A 17292-nucleotide genomic window follows, 5' to 3' on the forward strand; every position below is an offset into this window, starting at 1 on the left:
TTTTTTTCACTTCATGAACACAAACACAATTGTTGAAGAAAACTTATAAGATATTAATATTTTGAAAACATTTGTATGGTGGACAATGTTAAAGTCATAAATCATGTGAAGGACTATTGGGTTAACTCAAATAAATACTTCTTATTAAAAGAAGACACATACATACACTATTAACATATTGAAAAGAAGTTTTATTTAAATAAATGCATGAAGATTTTTACTTTCTATTTTTTTTAATCCTAAATACTTCATTCTTCAGGAAATAGAGTAGGTTGTTCAAAGTTGACCTTTGCTTCAATTTATGGTAACTTCTGCTGATGAATTGAAAGTTTTGATTCAGCCTCTGCCAAAGCATGAAGTTGCCTTAATAGATCACCACCACCTCTGGAACAATAAATTGTTAATTTAAAAGGTTATCTTACTAAAGTTGATTTGAACCTTGAGAGCATCTTCTAATGTAGGTATGATAGTACAAATGGCCTTTTTCCAACATACTTGAAACATATGTATGCATAAAAAATGAAATAAAAAAAAATATAACCAAAAGAACTAAAAAATTACTCAAAATTTTGTATTTATATGTGCTTACAAACAATAAGCAATTGAAATGATAGGCAACTACACCTTTGTAAAGAATGTTAACTAGATAGAAAATAAGCAAGCAGGTGGTTTACTTGTGACTACCACCAGTCAGAAGACCACTTGGTTGAAATATATCACCATCAAGAGTAACACTTGGAGTGGAGATACCCCTATTAAAAATAACCTGTTGACCATTCATTTCAATACAAATTAGCTTTGGCTAAATCAAAAATAAAATTTACCACATAATTCACACTATGACCAGTTTGCATTTAAATAAAAAGCAATAAGAAAGCAATGAATGTATTAGAGCTGAAAATAATATCCTGGACTTGAGACCACCTTATTCGATTAAGTTTACCTCCATCCCTTGAGTAAAACAGGTTAACTACTTATAGACATGTCTGATTACAGGTTAGGCTCTAACACCAGATAAATTCATCCCCAAGATGAAGTTCTTCGACTAGGTTATAAACAGGACAAGCTTTGGTTGGATAATGTTAGAGAACATGCAAGTATGGGGCTGCACATCCATGAATGAGAGGGGGTGTAAGAGAGCATGTTTATTTCCCCAATTTATTGAGCTCAAAGGAGGTTGTTTGCAATTTGTTTGCCTATGGACTCGTCTATTTCTCCATGTATAGGAATAGAGCCACACATGGAAGAGGATGCTAGAACACATACAGGTATGGGGCCTCTCATGTGGCCTACAGGCCTATTCATCTCTCCATGTGTGGCTATGAGGCTACACATGAGGGAAGGTATTGGAGAACATAGTGGAATGGGACTACATGACCCCCATGGTTTGTCTATCTCTCGTCATACAAATATGAGGTCACACATGAGGAAAGGTCTTAGAAAGCATATACTTATAGGGCCACACACACCCACAACTATTAGGAAAATTGGTTGTCCAAATAAGTAGTTTTAGAGCACTACTCTATCAATTACCAACTCTAGATATACATTCAAATCATTATACGTTTTTTACATATCAAACACTTGAAAATCACTGTAGAAAACAAACAAAATGAATTGAAAATGATATTCCCAATTCTTATTTCATTCAAACAGTAATTTAGTAAATCATTGATGATACAAATAAACCAACAATACTAATTTGACGATACAAAAACATAATATCTTTGACCAATGATTTTGAAGACTATACACTAAAGGAAATGTGTAATAGAAGTTTAGCTTTCAAAAAACTAAAATTTTCCAAATTCTATGAAGCACATTGGTATAGAAAACCCAAAGAGTTAGGAATTAACTTTAATTGGCATAATCATCAATTTTCTTAAGAAAAAAGCAACTGAACTTGGTTTCCATGCAGATATTTAGAGTTTGGTTTATCCGATTACTATTAAAGAGCAATTCCATTGCAAGTATCTATTTGGATCATTAATGGTTTTGATTGACACTACCATCATGGTCCTAGCTTTTCTCTAAGGGGTCATTTAGATGAGAGGTGCAAAAGAAGGGATTTCAAGATAAATAGAATTTGGCATTATCTTCTTCCAAATCCATAGATCTCAGTATTTAAGACAAAGATATAGAGCCATAGACAATTACCCCATCCACCATTTTTTCTAAACCATCACTATAGCCACCAACACTCCTATCACTATGCCATCTTCACCACTACTTATGTAACCACCACCACTAACACATTAGCTCTATTACCAAATCACACCACCCCATTGTGTCATTTTTATTTTTTCTTATAATTGAGGAACCGTCCATGGCCAAGCCCTTAGGACTCTCCATGGGGACCCATTGTGTCATTGCCATGACAATAAATCAATAATAACACTACCAGGAAAATGCTTTTCATACCATATTTATTATCATCTTTATTACAACCTACTCGTGTGGTAAGGGATTGTTGGATGTGAAAAGAAAAAAACCAAATAAAAAGACATTTTTACTTATTTTATTCATTAGCATCTTTTCTACATATCCAATAACCACCTGCTACATTCGGCAATGGTAAAAGAAGTGTTATAGAAAATGTTAATGATAGCATCATCCCCATTGCTACTACCATTTCATCACCAGTACAACCACAACTACAACAACTCTCATTGTTTTTAATAAGTAAAGGCAATTGTATTAAAGGAAAAAATATACAAAGAAACCAAGGTGCAAGTACACAAAACGACTCTCATTGTTACAATGCCACCATCACCATCCTATCAACCTACAAATTTATTAACATCAAACATATAGCAGAATCTTCAAAAGATCATTGGCATTCCATTCATTCAAATACTTGATCACAGAATCCTTAATGTTAAATCAAAATCATCATTCAAACAACGATTAAAAGAAAAGCATTGATCAGAATGAAACTTCTATTTGTTGGCTTAGTTTAAAATTGTCTTATTACATTAATACATAATAAGTATATTAGTCATTTCATTTCAAACCCATTTCTATCATGATATATTGCAATGTATGAAATGGGTTTGGCTCACTTCAATTTCCATAATCTTTAAAAAAAAAATCATTAAAATCATTTGGCATGAGCAAAAAACAATCAAAATCTACAATATAATAGGTCCCACATACACTACCCCCAATGTACAAAGACCAATTTAACCACATGATTTTAACCATACAATTTTTCACATACTATTTTCTTTCTAAATATCATTAACATTTTCCATCTGTTCAAATTTTTTTATATAAATCAATGAAAATCCAAGGGACAAAATGATCAAATCAAGGTATCTCATACATAGGGTACTAAATCGTGCTCATTAGATCGTGATTTCAATTTTTTATTGTTGATGACATTGCTCGAGTATAAAAGTTGAGGAAACTTCAGAATAGCTCATAAGGTGCTGGGCAGTATGGCAATCCCAAATTTGGTTATGAAGCTATATTTATAGTCATTTTAAATTTGGAGGATGGAACCAATTGATTGATACAATCTATCTAATTCTATTTAATCTATATGTCACCAGTAGGACTAATCGTCCTCAAAAGAGAATTAATAGAAAATATCTACTAAACAAAGAAGAATCTCTTGGAGGCAACTAACATAGAAACCTCAAAACAAAATGAAAAACAAAAGATGTTGAAGCCTCAAACACATTTCCATAAAAAATTGCCTACAAGACAAGGAAATTTTTTTAACGAGATTGTCCTTTCAGATGAGGCGCACACTTGAAATCTTAAAATGGTATTGTCCTTGTTTCCTAAATATTCTACTTAAATGACTGGATAGACGAGGAATAGGAAAAATCAAAGAATAGAATATTCTCAAAGTAGATCAAATAATAGGTAACATACACACTAAATATTCAACTTAAATGACTGGATGGACAAGGAATAGGAAAAATCAAAGGATAGAATATTAAATGATTAGATCAAATAATATGTAACACACACACACACATATATATGTATATATGTATATCACATGTTTCATCATTTCATTTTTTATAGAATTATTCAGGGTGATGCAACAAAAATATATGAAACTTAGTGCTTTGAAGTAAATTCCAAAATAGCAGAAATATACTTCTGCTTTTCTGCTGCATTTCAGGTAAAATCATTGTGTGCTTCATAGTTTCATTTTTTTGCAGAATTATTCAGTGCAATGGAGCAAAAATATGTCAAACTTTGTGCTTTGATGTAAATTCGAAGAAAATATTTTTTCCAGAAATGGAGTAGAAAAACAAGTATCTGAAATATGGCATCAACAAAACATTCAAATAGAATCATACTGCTCAAATAACTGCACAGATAACTGCTTTGCCAAAATGAGTTTACCTCCTTTGCAGCATCAATACTTTTACAAACAAAGGTTCAACCAAACACATATTCCATTGCACTCTGCGACATTTATACCAACTTTTGGTAAAGCTATTATCCAACAGAATTTGGTTAAAAGTGCAAGAGAGGTCAATGCTCAATTCCCACTACATATGCTATGCAATAAGATAAATAAGGCTTGCCCATTTTCACAACAAATATGTGATGGAATCATAGTTGTGAAAGGCACGCCTAAGGCGCGCCTAGGCTCGGGGCTGTGTGACGCCACCCTCTGGCGCCTAGCCTGAAGGGAGGCGCCGCTTCGGCGCGCAAGGCACGACGCGGTCGCCCGAGTCGCCTCCGATGATCCAACCAAGTACGCACTCCTTCTCCTTCTCCTTCTGCTTCTTCTTATTTCTTCTACCGTCGAGTTGCAGAGAGCCCTAAATTTTTTTTAAATTTGGTAGGTCCAAAACGACGTCGTTTTAGAGCCTGTTCCTTTTAAAAAAAAAACAGGCCAAAACGACGCCGTTTTGGCCTGTTCCTCCCTTCCAGCCCCTTTTTCTGTTCTTTCTCAACCCAAGACCACTCCCATTCGTGCCCTAGCCTCTTCCGTGCTGGAGAAGTGAAGAAGAAGAAGAAGAAGAAAAATAGGGGGGAAATAAGAGAAAAATAAAGGGAAAATAGTCACGTACCTTCCGCACCTCGGTATTTTTCTTTTTTCTTCACTTTTCTGCATTTTTTTCCATTCTTATCTCATAACTCTCATTGGTAATTTTTTTTTTAAATATAAATATTATATTTTGAGTTTTTGACATGAAAATTTTACAAAATAAAAATAAATAAACAAAAAACACTCATATGCATGTTTGTTGTTAATGTGATAACGTGATATGCATTTTTTTTTTTAATTTTTTTCTTAATTTAATTATAATTATTTTATTGTAGAGTATAGATAATTTGTTTTCAAGATGGATAATGAGAGTGAAACTCAAGTGGACTCTAGTGCAAGTGGACTCTAGTGCAAGTGGAAGAAGAGATCCCGGGTGGAAATATGTTCGTTTGGTTAATGAAAAAGATTTGAACACCATCATATGCATTTTTTGTGATGAAGTAACCAAAGGAGGCATATATAGACACAAACAACATCTTGTTGGTGGATATAGAAATGCTAAAAAGTGTAGAAAATGTCTGGAACATGTTAGACAAGAAATGGAAGAGTATATGAGTTCCAAGAAAAATCAAAAAGAGCAAATGAATATGAGGAGCGAAGATGTTAATGAAGATTTGTTTGGTTTGAAAGATGAAGATTTTGGTAAGGAGATTAATGGTAGAACGAATGTCACCAACATTTCTAGTGGAGGTAGTAACCGAGGAGGAAGTGGTGGTAGGACGTTTTCTTCAAAAAAACCAAGACAAAAAGGTCCTATGGATCATTTTTTCACTCCTAATGCAGAGATGGTTGTTCAAAATCGAATGAGTGGAAAGATGAATCAAACTACCATCAATGATGCCTACAAAAAGGAAGCAAGAGAAAGAACTTGTATGCTTATCACAAGATGGATGTATGAGGCTGCTATTCCATTTAATGTCGTCACAAATCCGAGTTTCCAACCAATAATTGAGGCTATTGGCCAATATGGTGTGGGTATGAAGGGACCAACTTTTCATGAGGTAAGAGTTACTAACCTTAAGAAAGAATTGGCTCTCACAAAAGATTTGATGAAAGATCACATGATGGAATGGGGGAAAAATGGATGTTCAATTATGTCAGATGGATGGACCGATAGGAAAGAGAGAACTTTGGTGAACTTTTTGGTTAATTGTTCAAAGGGAACCATGTTCATGCAATCCATTGATGCTTCTTCAATGATTAAGACGGGAGAAAAGATGTTTGAGTTACTTGACAAATGGGTAGAGCAAGTTGGTGAGGAGAATGTTATTCAAGTTATAACAGATAATCACTCAAGTTATGTGATGGTAGGTAATAAATACTATTTCTTGAATTTTTATTTACTTTTAAAATTTGAATTATTTATCTTGAGAACTTATATAAATTTATTATCTACAATGTCATATAGGGAGGTTGTTAGAATTAAAGCGCCCACATTTGTATTGGACACCATGTGCTGCACATTGCCTTGACTTGATGTTGGAAGATATTGGAAAGCTACCAAACATCAAGAGGACATTGGAGAGGGTTATATCACTAAATGGGTATATTTATAATCGCTCAGGACTATTCAACATGATGAGGCGGTTTATTGGACAAAGGAAACTGCTTAGGCCTGCTAAGACTCGGTTTGCAACTGCTTTCATCACATTATTGCGATTGCATGAACAAAAAAACAATTTGAGGAAGATGTTTACAAGCTCGGATTGGTCAAATAGTAAATGGGCAAAAGAGCGGAAGGGGAAAACTATAGCCAACATAGTTCTAATGCCTTCATTTTGGAACACTATTGTGTTTTGCTTAAAGGTTTTGGGTCCCCTAGTTCATGTGCTTCGTTTGGTTGATGGTGAAAAAAAAAATCCTATGGGATACATCTATGAGGCCATGAATAGAGCTAAGGATACAATTGTGAGAAGTTTTAATGGAAATAAAGAGAAGTACAAAGAAATCTTCAACATCATTGATAAGAGGTGGGAGATTCAGCTTCATCGGCCTTTGCATGCGGCAGGGTACTTTTTGAACCCGGAATTCTTCTATGATAAACCAGAAATAGAGCATGATGCCGAGATTATGAGTGATTTGTATAAATGCATCTTAAGGCTAACAAGAGACCCTGCTAAGCAAGAAAAAGTTGTGGCCGAAGTGAGTTTGTTCACAAATGCCCAAGGACTATTCAGGAATGAGTTAGCTGTTAGGATAAGAAAGACTAGAGCACCAGGTTAGTTATTTAGTTTTGTTTATTTAAATGATTAGATTGTATTTTTGCTAAAATAGGTGAATTGTCTCACTAAATTGTTAATATCTATACTACAGCTGAATGGTGGGTTGCATATGGAGCTTCAGCTCCAAATTTGCAAAAGTTTGCAATGAAAGTCCTCAACTTAACATGCAGTGCATCAGGTTGTGAACGAAATTGGAGCATCTTTGAAAATGTAAGTGACCAAATCCAAAATAATTACAAATAATAGTCTAATAGAGTCTTGAATGTAACTTAAAAGTTAAAACTTTAAAATATATTTATGAGCTTATGAATTTTTGCAGATTCATAGCAAGAGGAGAAATAGGTTAGATCATCAACGCTTGAATGATTTGGTGTACATTAAGTATAATCGAGCCTTGAAGAGAAGATACAATGAACGTAACACCATTGACCCAATTTCCTTGAAAGATTTAGATGATAGCAATGAATGGTTGATAGGAAGAATGGAAGATGAGGATTCTCATGGAGGTGCACAAGATGATTTTGTATTTGATGATGATAATTTGACATGGGGTGATGTTGCTAGAGCTACTGAGCTGAGGCAACCAGATTTGATACTAGAGCTAGAGCTAGAGCAAGCTCAAGCATAATACCACCAACAGGGGGAATAGCTTCAAGTTCTAGAACTTTGCCTTCTCATTCACTAATAGATGAAGATGAAGATGGAGATATGGTTGATTCAGCAGATGAAGAAGATGGGGAAGGCTACAAATGTGGTGATGGAAATGATGATGATGATGATTTTGTTGATTTAGAGGAGTGATGATTGCTTGTTGTGGACAAATTTGTTATTTAAGTGTTTTTTAATGATGTTTTTGAATTGTGGACAAATTTCATGTTTTGGACCTTTAGGTTTGAAAACTTTGGATTTGGATATGTATTAGGCTATTAGCAATATGGATTTGGATTTGTTTTTATGCTTGGAGTTCTTTATTTTTATGTTTTTTGTTTATTAAATTGAAGTTTTGGATGATATTTGATGATTTATGTGTTTAGGACAAATAAATGATTGTTAAATTTGATTATATTATATAAAAATATATATGTAAATTAGGGTGCGCCTCACTTCACTCAAACCCACGCCTTAGATGCGCTTTGCGTCTTGGTGCGCCTTGAGCCTTTTAAAACTATGGATGAAATTATGTCCAAGCACTAAAATTTCTAGTAACATGGCAATATACAAACATTTCATAATGCGCAACATTCAATGATGAGGTTCAACATCATGCATACCTTCAGTTCCTCATCATATCCAACCAAAGAAAGAGCCAGTTCTGTATTCTCCTTACCAACCTGAAGATGCCAAATAATAATATTTGAACCATGGCTGACAGACTGAAACCATTAAATTATGGAGAAAACTAAGTGCATTGACTAACCAATCTGGAAGCTGCATTGACTAAGAAACTTCTGCACCACGTCCAGCTTAAGAGCACATTCCTAAAAAGCATTATGCAATCTAAAAAGTAAAAGTGTGATCAAATTAGGATTCATATATCATTTATGTAGTGTTGGCAGCCATTTGGGGAAGAGCACACTAACCTTTTGTAAAGCTTCCATCTGACCTTTGTATGTAAGAGATTCCAATGCCATTTTGATATTTTCCACATCCTTTCTCCTCACATTAAGCTCATTCTCAACAGAAACAGCTTCTTCACGCTTAGATATTGACTCATTTGTTTTCTCTTTCAGCTCTTTCTCACGATGAGTTATTTTTGTGTTGAGCTGTTTCAATTCTGTTTCTGCTCTCCCAACTGCTACTTTTGCATCAGCTAGTTGATCTTCAAGGCATTTTTCCTCACTTCCACTGCTCTTACCGGCTAGAACACCCTATCATGGTATGTACAACATCTCTTCTATATTCAGCTCAGCTTGCCTATAAATGAGAGCAATAACAAAGCCCATCAAGTTCAATAGCAGAATGAGATATATTAGAACTTTTTTTACCTGGTACTCTTTTTCACACTCTTCCAAATTCTTAGAAAGTCCCTCAACTCTTTGTTTTAGATCAACTGCCCCATCTTCAGCCCTTTTGACAACAGAGGCCCTCTCTTCACAGACTGTTTTAAATCTTCAATACCTGTAACAATCTAGTAACATCAACACAACTAAATGTGATATTCCATACAACTCACAATAACAGCAGAAAAATATTAGTACAAAACACAAAAAGCAAACTTTCAAAAAACAAAAGCTAGTGGAAAGCATGCAATGCTTGCAACCAAGAGAAAACATATCTTTATTTTTTTGGTGCCAGGCTCTAGTTACCTTTTCAGCATTCTCTTTTTCACTCCTGAGAGTGTCTTCTTGATTTTTCAGTACTGATGCTTGCTTCACAAGCTCACGAGAAAGAGCATCTATGTTCTCTGATAAAACTTTTACCTCTCCGCCCAGACTTGCCTTCTTTTCAGCAGTCAAGTTTGACACTTGTGTCTCCATTTCCTGTATTTCCACCTGCATCCTTTTGTGACTCTCTTCGATATCAGCAGTCTTTGTCTTTACTTGTTCAACCCCAGAGACTGCACTGTCCCTAATCTTCTCTGCCTGAACAAATTCATAGGCAATGCAGAACCTTTTAAGTCAATCTAATTCTGCAATGCCATTAGCCCATTGCATATACTGCATATGTTCTTTCCTCAACTTCTCCAAAGCAAGCAATATCTCCTAGTCAAGAAGATTATCAATCTCATCAACTTTGCTCTACTTCTTCTCAAGTGTTTTCAGAGCAGCCTCTTCTTTTTTTCATACATTCTTGTCCCAGCAGCCTCTTCAAGCATAGATAAAATCCCTGGAGGTTTCATGTTTAAGACCTTCGTGATGCGCCCTTGCATTATGAGAAAATGTGGGTTGTTAACATTGAGCTGTACAGAGTGGAAAGGGTTTTGAACTCAACTAGGCTGGGCAAGGTGTCTATTTATTAGGTATTTGTTCCTTCCACCAACCACAATCTACCAAGTAAGCAAACAATTCTAGACTAAGTTGGAATAAAAGCAATGCATTGACGGTCCAAAAGGACATTAGCATAGCACTAGTTGGAGCAAACCGATTATAAGGTGTATTACATATGCTACCACATAAAAGTGACAATTAACTTTTGGAAAAATATGTGACATGACTTAATGCTGATTAATTTTGGTAATATGTGACATGACTTAATGCTGATTAATTTTGGTACCAATTTGCCTTGGAAAATAAAGTCATGATCCAAACAGTAATAGAATAGAATTCTTGTTATTTAGTAAATCCTGAAATTATTATTTTGTCTTCTTTTTTTCCAATTTTTATGTTTTTTACCATCTAGAATGAAGCCATCCACAGAAGAAGCAAAATAGTTTTAAAAAGTCATAAGAATTTGATCAGTTTTTAACACCCTTAAAGAACAATGTTTATACCAGAGTGAAGAGAAAAAACTAGACTAAGTTCTTATGTTATTAAAAAAAATAAAAATAAAAAGGAAAAAATAAAAAGGAAAAAATAAAAAAGATAAGATTTGTCCTCCATTTAGTTGCTGAGAAAGGTAGGAAAACAAAACATCGGATAAAATTTTGAATCTTCATGTTCCATTACTAAGGACCGTGGATCTGCAAACCTCACCCAACTCAATGTACCACAACTGTTCAGCTTACTTAGGATATTTTTCAGTTGCAGACACAAACACCACATAAACAGGATATTTGCCTCTCGTCTCAGCAAGCAAACAGGAAGTTCTTGAAATTACCAAAAACTAAAAAGAAAAATGAGATAATTTCATTTGTTGCGAGTTTAAGCACCACAAAAAAAAATTGGCTGTGCCCGAAAGATTGGCCTGTTTCACATCATGGGTAACCAAAGAAGAAAGAAAGAAAGAAAGAAATCCAAAAAGTAAAAAACTAATTACACTGAAAACAGGCTTAAATCATATCCAAAGGATCATGCAATTTCTAAATACAAGCAAACATGCTTCATAATTTCACCCATATTAAGCTTTCTTCTTTCAAATTTGAACAATCTAAAACATACATACCAAAAAAATAACATAACATTACATAATAGTATAACAATACTTCTCAACAGTTCCCCAGCAACCAAACAGGACATCTTTCTTTTTCATTTTAATGCAGTTGTCAAAATGGCTATAAAATACACTAAAAAACTAAAAATCAGTGCGAACCCCACACACCTGCCGTATTTTCGTAATTTCTGGACAATCCTGGTAGCCGAGCGGACTCCGACTCCTATCAGAATTATCAAACACCACCGACACGGTGGCCTTGGTAATCCCAGCTTGGCCTTGCTTATAGACCAGCTTCTGGAGATTGGAAGCCAGAACCTGCCGCAAATTGGTAATGCCCAACACAAAGCAGATGGAGTCAAGAATGTTGGACTTGCAGGAACCATTAAGGCCGGTGATGGCATTGAAGTAGGGATCGAAGCCAGGGACGACCGTGCGAGTGGCGTAGGATTTGAAGCCCTCCAAGCAGATGTCCTTTATGTACATTATTGGGATGAAATTGAAACCCTAAGGGGGAGAGCTGAAGAGAGTGGTTTCGGAGATGGATACCCTAGAGTTCGAGAGAGGGAGTGGGGATTTTGGAGGGCTTTTGAAATGAATGTCTCTTTATTTCAAAGGCGGGAAATGACTGGATTTTTATTTTTAATTAAAATATTATATAAACAAAGTATAACTGTTAACACGTCAGCGGGGATAGGTCAGTTGGGAGAGCGTCTTACATTATTTATCCTTTTACTTCTCTATTTTCTATGAGGCCCATCATTAAATTCCTTTTTTCCTTTTCTTTTTTTTATCACACTTGATAATATTTAGGATTTTTTTTTCAAATTTGAGTTTTTAAATAAAATTTTGTTCTCAAAAATTAAGTAGGAATTTTTAAAAATAAAATTTTTCTACAACTATTTTCAAGAAAATTGTTAAACTACATGCTCATTTGATCATGTCTTATGATGTTTGTTTTTAAAAATTATTAATTTTTATATTACAAGTCAGCACTGGTACGTAATAGTCACATTGAATGTTTATATAATAAAATGTTTCTCTATTGTCATTTCGAGTGACAAAATTCCACAAATTGAAACATTCAATATACAAAATAACTACCCGTGCATATAGTTAGTTCTCTTATTTATTTTTTCATAAAATATAAAAATAAAATAAAATAAAATGAAAATTATTTAAAGTGTCTCCAATAATAAATAGCAATGTAGTGTTATTTTTAACATTGATAATTGTTTTTCATAACAAATGCCAAATTTTGATGGATACTTCAATAACAAATGTTAAAAAGAATGTTTTGTTTTAGTGTTAATACCATAATTTTTAAAGCTTAAAAAAAACAAATGATTGAGTTTGAATTTAATTTTCATTTTCTTTTTGTTCTCATTTCCCTCTTTATTGCGTCTCTACTTTTTTTTCTCTATACTTTCCCTTCTATTTTTTATAATTCAAAGAAAACTTGGATGTGATTTTTCTTTTATAAAATAAAAGATGATTTATGCTCTAGCGCCAAAAAACAATCTAAAAGTCTATTTGATATATATATACATTGCAATTGAACTTTTAAATTAATTTACTACCATTTATTACAAATTTCTCAAGTGCTACTACTTGTAGAATAATATAAAAGTCCATTAGACCTTGTGATTTAATAACAGTTTTCTATTTTTAAAAATAAAAAATTATTTTTTAAAATTTATAATACGATTTGACCGTTGTTATCTGAAAACAATTTTTAAAAACAAAGTAAAATATAGAATTATTTTTAAAGAATAAGTAGGAGTTGTTTTCATTGGTTTAAAAAAAAAACATGAGCCCATTTTGTCATATTTTTCAAACTTATTTTTAAAAATTGTTTTTAAGTTATAAAATAAAAAATAAATTTTAAAAATAAGTTTTAGAAAATATAATTAAATTTTTAGCCAAATTCCACTCAATATAAATATGAGCTTTTCTCAAAATAATTAATTACAATTCCCGACCCAAGGTGGGCTCAAAGCATAAGCCAAGTTGGGCTTAGGATTAAACTTGATCTAAAAATTAAATTTCTAATTGGATATATGACTTGTTGGGCCTTGTTACGGCCAACTGAGCCCAAGCCAAGGCAATCACTTAAGGTTGAAGATGGGACATTATATTAGCCCATTCCACATCAGAACTCATAAGCTGAAGTCCAAGGTTGGTTCAAAAAATTGGGGCTTGAGATTGGGTGTTGCAACATCTTGGACATGGGCATCTATCCCCACCTGGAAATTATTGCTCACCATATTTATGTTATAAAAGTCTATAATGGTTTTGGAAATTCTATCCTTATTCCTCCATTTTTTTTACTAGCAAATAAAATAAAAATTATATTTACATTCGTGTAAGGATTTAATAATATCAGCAAATATACATGTCGATTTGATAGGGTGGTGGGTCATTGAATCAAGTTAAGTCAAATCGGATTTAGCTAGTCAACAAGTTATAATTACATTTTACATCAATTTAATGAGGAATTTTGTATAAAAATAAAATCACATTAAATCAACTTACTATCTCTTGTAGTTGATATACATTTAATAAGGAATTGATTGTCAAATTTATAAAAGTCATATTTTAATGGGCTAATATTTGAAATTATAATAATTTCATTAAACATATCAACTTTTAATGTAAGAGAAAAAGGCCTCCATTAGAAATAGTATCATTATTCTTGCTCATACATATGAAAACTCTTACTAAGATTAAAGAGGAGCTTTTAGTTTCAAAGAAGAAAATCCAAAATAACATTTGGCTCTCCTTAGTCTTATGGAAAATTTTATTTCATAGGAGGAAAAGGAGTTACTATGTTTTAAAATTTGGAAAAAAAAAATTAAAAAGTTACGATTTATAAGTTTTAGAGTATTTTGAAAAGTTAACTTTTCTAACATAGTATATTAGCCGAGTAGTGCCCAATACTTCTATTTTCAAATTATTTCTTATCACTCAACACACAAAGTCAACAAACTTCATTTTCCTACAAATGAAATGAACATCAAAATTAGAAAAGAAAAGAAAAAACCAGCATATTGGTTTTATAAAATAATAAGTGGAAACAATCTTGCTTTATTTTTGACAAAATAATAACTTGAATATTTGATTTGGTTGTTTTGATGTAGATCCAAGAAGTTAAGGATATGCCTTTAAAATGGAGTGATTAAGGGTTATAGGTAGTCATGCTTGATTCTTCCTCAAAGTTGTTAAACCACCTCTGAAGTTGTGATGATTTTGGTCTAACAAGTTAAAAATTAGCACTTACGATTATGTTTGGTTTTGTCATATTACTCAATACAAGTTTAACATGTGTCATATCCTTCATCAAACTCATTGAAGAACATTTTAAGTTGTCTTAGATTTTGGAGTTTTTTTAGGTCTCTTGTTGTATTTCCCTGAAGAGACCAATATTTATGGGTGGAGTTTGGATACCTTATTTGGCATCCTAAGATTTGATTTTATTGATTCTAAAAATTTAATTCATTGATTGCATTACTTTGTCTTTTCTTAGATGACATTTTACTACTGCCAACAAGAGAATAAATCCTCTTAATTTCCTATAATTTGATTTGATTTTCTTTTGCAAGGTAATTTTCTTCCATGAGGCATTTTTATGTATGGTTTCACAAAATGATATGAAAGTGCTTCTATAGTCTAGTGATAGTTATTGATTTTATGGTTTAACAAAATGATGAATATTGAAAATTATGGATAGCCAAGTGGTATTCCACCTTATAATGTCAATCTCTTAATTATTGTATGAATACTTTTGCTTTAGGATAGTATTTCATAAATTTAAAGAGCTTTTGATATAGTATTGAAGAAAAATTGCATTAACATGGAACACAATCATATAAGGTGAATTAAAGGGGTTTAAAAGTAAAATATGGAATTCTTTTATTTATTAACTTATTAAATTTTTATCTTTTACTAAGAAAGAGAATAAATTGGAGAATGGTTAAGAACAAACGGAGTTCAAATTTTACTTTTTATTTTCTATTTTCTTTTACCTTCTAAAATTTTCTTTTATTTTTTATTTTAATTTTTTAGTCCATTCAATTTGAGATAGCTAGATAAATATAGTATCATCATAATCATATATGTATATTTAGGTTGTTTGTTATTGGGACTTTTACTAAATTTGTATACTTTACATTAAGATCTAGCATTTCTTTACAATGGTCTTATATATTAGGTAAAAAAAATTATTTTATATAAATATTTTTCAAAAAGTATTTGCAAAATGTCTTACGTGAAAAAAACTCCAAGAACTCAATACTCTTGTTAAAAGAATTTATAAATACACAATCTTGTAACTTTATAGGTTATAATAAGACCTAGCATTTCATGAGGAGGGAGAATTTTAAAAAATTGTCGGTGGTTGGGCAAAAGAACTTAAAAACTTTATGACTAATAAGCTTTGTAAAAGTTAAACAAAAAGCAAGTCTTAGTTGATTGACTTGACTCTAAATCATTTAAAATCTAATGATTTTGCCAAAAAAAAAAAAAAGAGAGAAAAAAGAAAAAAGAAAAAAATGTGACCTTAAAAGCAAATACAACTATAGTTCTAAAATTTTATTTCCAAAATATATCTTCTTGTGAGGATACAAAATTGACTCTAAAGAATTAATATAGTTTCATATTAAGTGTATCTATGTCCAAGATTTTTTTTTTTTTTTTTTTTCTAAATAATGCATTGTTTTTTATATTAAAAAGAAAAAAAAAACCTTTTAATGTCAATCTCTTATTTTATAAATAATTTTACTTTACAACATAATACTATAAATTTTAAAAACCTCTAATTTAATATTGAAGAAAAATTGCATTTGCATGTACACAATCATATAATATAAATCAAGAGGGTACATAAGAAGTAAATACCAAACACACGAGCATAAGAAAAGGTGAAGAAGTATATAAATTAATAAAATGTTTAATGATTATTATTATGTAATTGTGTCCTTTAAACATTATTAATTTTTTAATGGAATCATACAAATTTTCTTTTTTGTATAAAGGTAAACACAAACATTGAATTTTGAAAAAAAAAAAAAAATTCAAGAAGCATTTGCAAACATTTTTGCATGTAAAAAAAAATCCTAGATGTTGCAACTTATATTAATTAGATAATTACCACGTTGTATGTTAGACTTGACAATTTAAGTAATGAAAATTTGATGAAAACTTTATGCTTGATAATACATTCCCTAACATTATTAGTGGTGGTAATCTTGTAACATACGATAATTAGACTTGATAATGCAAATTAACACCAAGTACCATGAGAAAATAAAGGAAAAATGAGTGTCTCTCGTGTTTGTAGGTGATAAAAAGTTATTAAATGAAGAACAATATTTATATTTTTTTAATTTTCATAAATTTTCTTTTCATTATAGTAGAATGCATACCATCCTACAAGATAAAATAAATGTAAAATTAGGGAAAGATTAACAAGCAAAGTTGAATGGAAGTAATATATAAGTCTTGCTTTACTTGTAGTGGTCTTCTTTTTAATATATTTTGTGCTTTATATGCCATTGACTTCATGAGATGTTTCAATTAATTATTTATGAATTAAAGTGTGTGGGAAGAGAAAGGCTAATATGCTTATTGAAAACATAGACTTTGGACAATTATCTTATTTTTTTCTCTCTTTCACACATGGTAGTGGTGTTTACTCATAAATTTTTTGATGTTCTTTAGTAGGTAGAGATATTGTCAAGTCAAGTCAATTGATATTGAAAACATAGACCTTGGTTAATTATCCATTTTATTCTCTTTCACACAAGGTAAAGGTGTACATTGATATTTCTGTCTTTTGCAAAGGATACATTACCTTTTTCTTTTGTGAGTTTTTTCGAGTCAAGTCAATAGATCCATGGGTGGAGGAGAAAAAACAAACTAACAAACATGGACCTTAGACCATTACTTTTTTCTCTTTCACACGTGATAGTGGTCTTAGTTCACAATTTTTTCTATGTCCTTTGATAAGGGTAGGGACTCTTC

At 32.0% G+C, this 17292-nt stretch overlaps 2 protein-coding genes across 2 annotated transcripts; one reads left to right on the forward strand and one right to left on the reverse strand.

The window, feature by feature from the left end:
- Nucleotides 1-7317: 7317 nt before the first annotated feature.
- Nucleotides 7318-8346, forward strand: LOC109124126 (uncharacterized). Its single transcript, XM_019225861.2, has 2 exons — nt 7318-7452; nt 7562-8346. Exons 1-2 carry the CDS (start codon nt 7387-7389, stop codon nt 7868-7870), a joined length of 375 nt encoding a protein of 124 aa, XP_019081406.2. The 5' UTR covers nt 7318-7386; the 3' UTR covers nt 7871-8346.
- A 31-nt stretch (nt 8347-8377) lies between these two features.
- Nucleotides 8378-11848, reverse strand: LOC100248523 (structural maintenance of chromosomes protein 2-1). The gene is given in 8 exon segments (XM_059733752.1): nt 8378-8573; nt 8660-8739; nt 8823-9110; nt 9228-9334; nt 9337-9370; nt 9549-10021; nt 10024-10228; nt 11440-11848. Coding segments are annotated over 7 exon segments (1434 nt in total). The 5' UTR covers nt 11758-11848; the 3' UTR covers nt 8378-8573; nt 8660-8730.
- Between the last annotated feature and the right edge of the window lie 5444 nt (nt 11849-17292).

This window comes from Vitis vinifera, chromosome 16 (assembly GCF_030704535.1).
Source record: "Vitis vinifera cultivar Pinot Noir 40024 chromosome 16, ASM3070453v1".
In the NCBI taxonomy this organism is placed as follows: Eukaryota; Viridiplantae; Streptophyta; class Magnoliopsida; order Vitales; family Vitaceae; genus Vitis; species Vitis vinifera.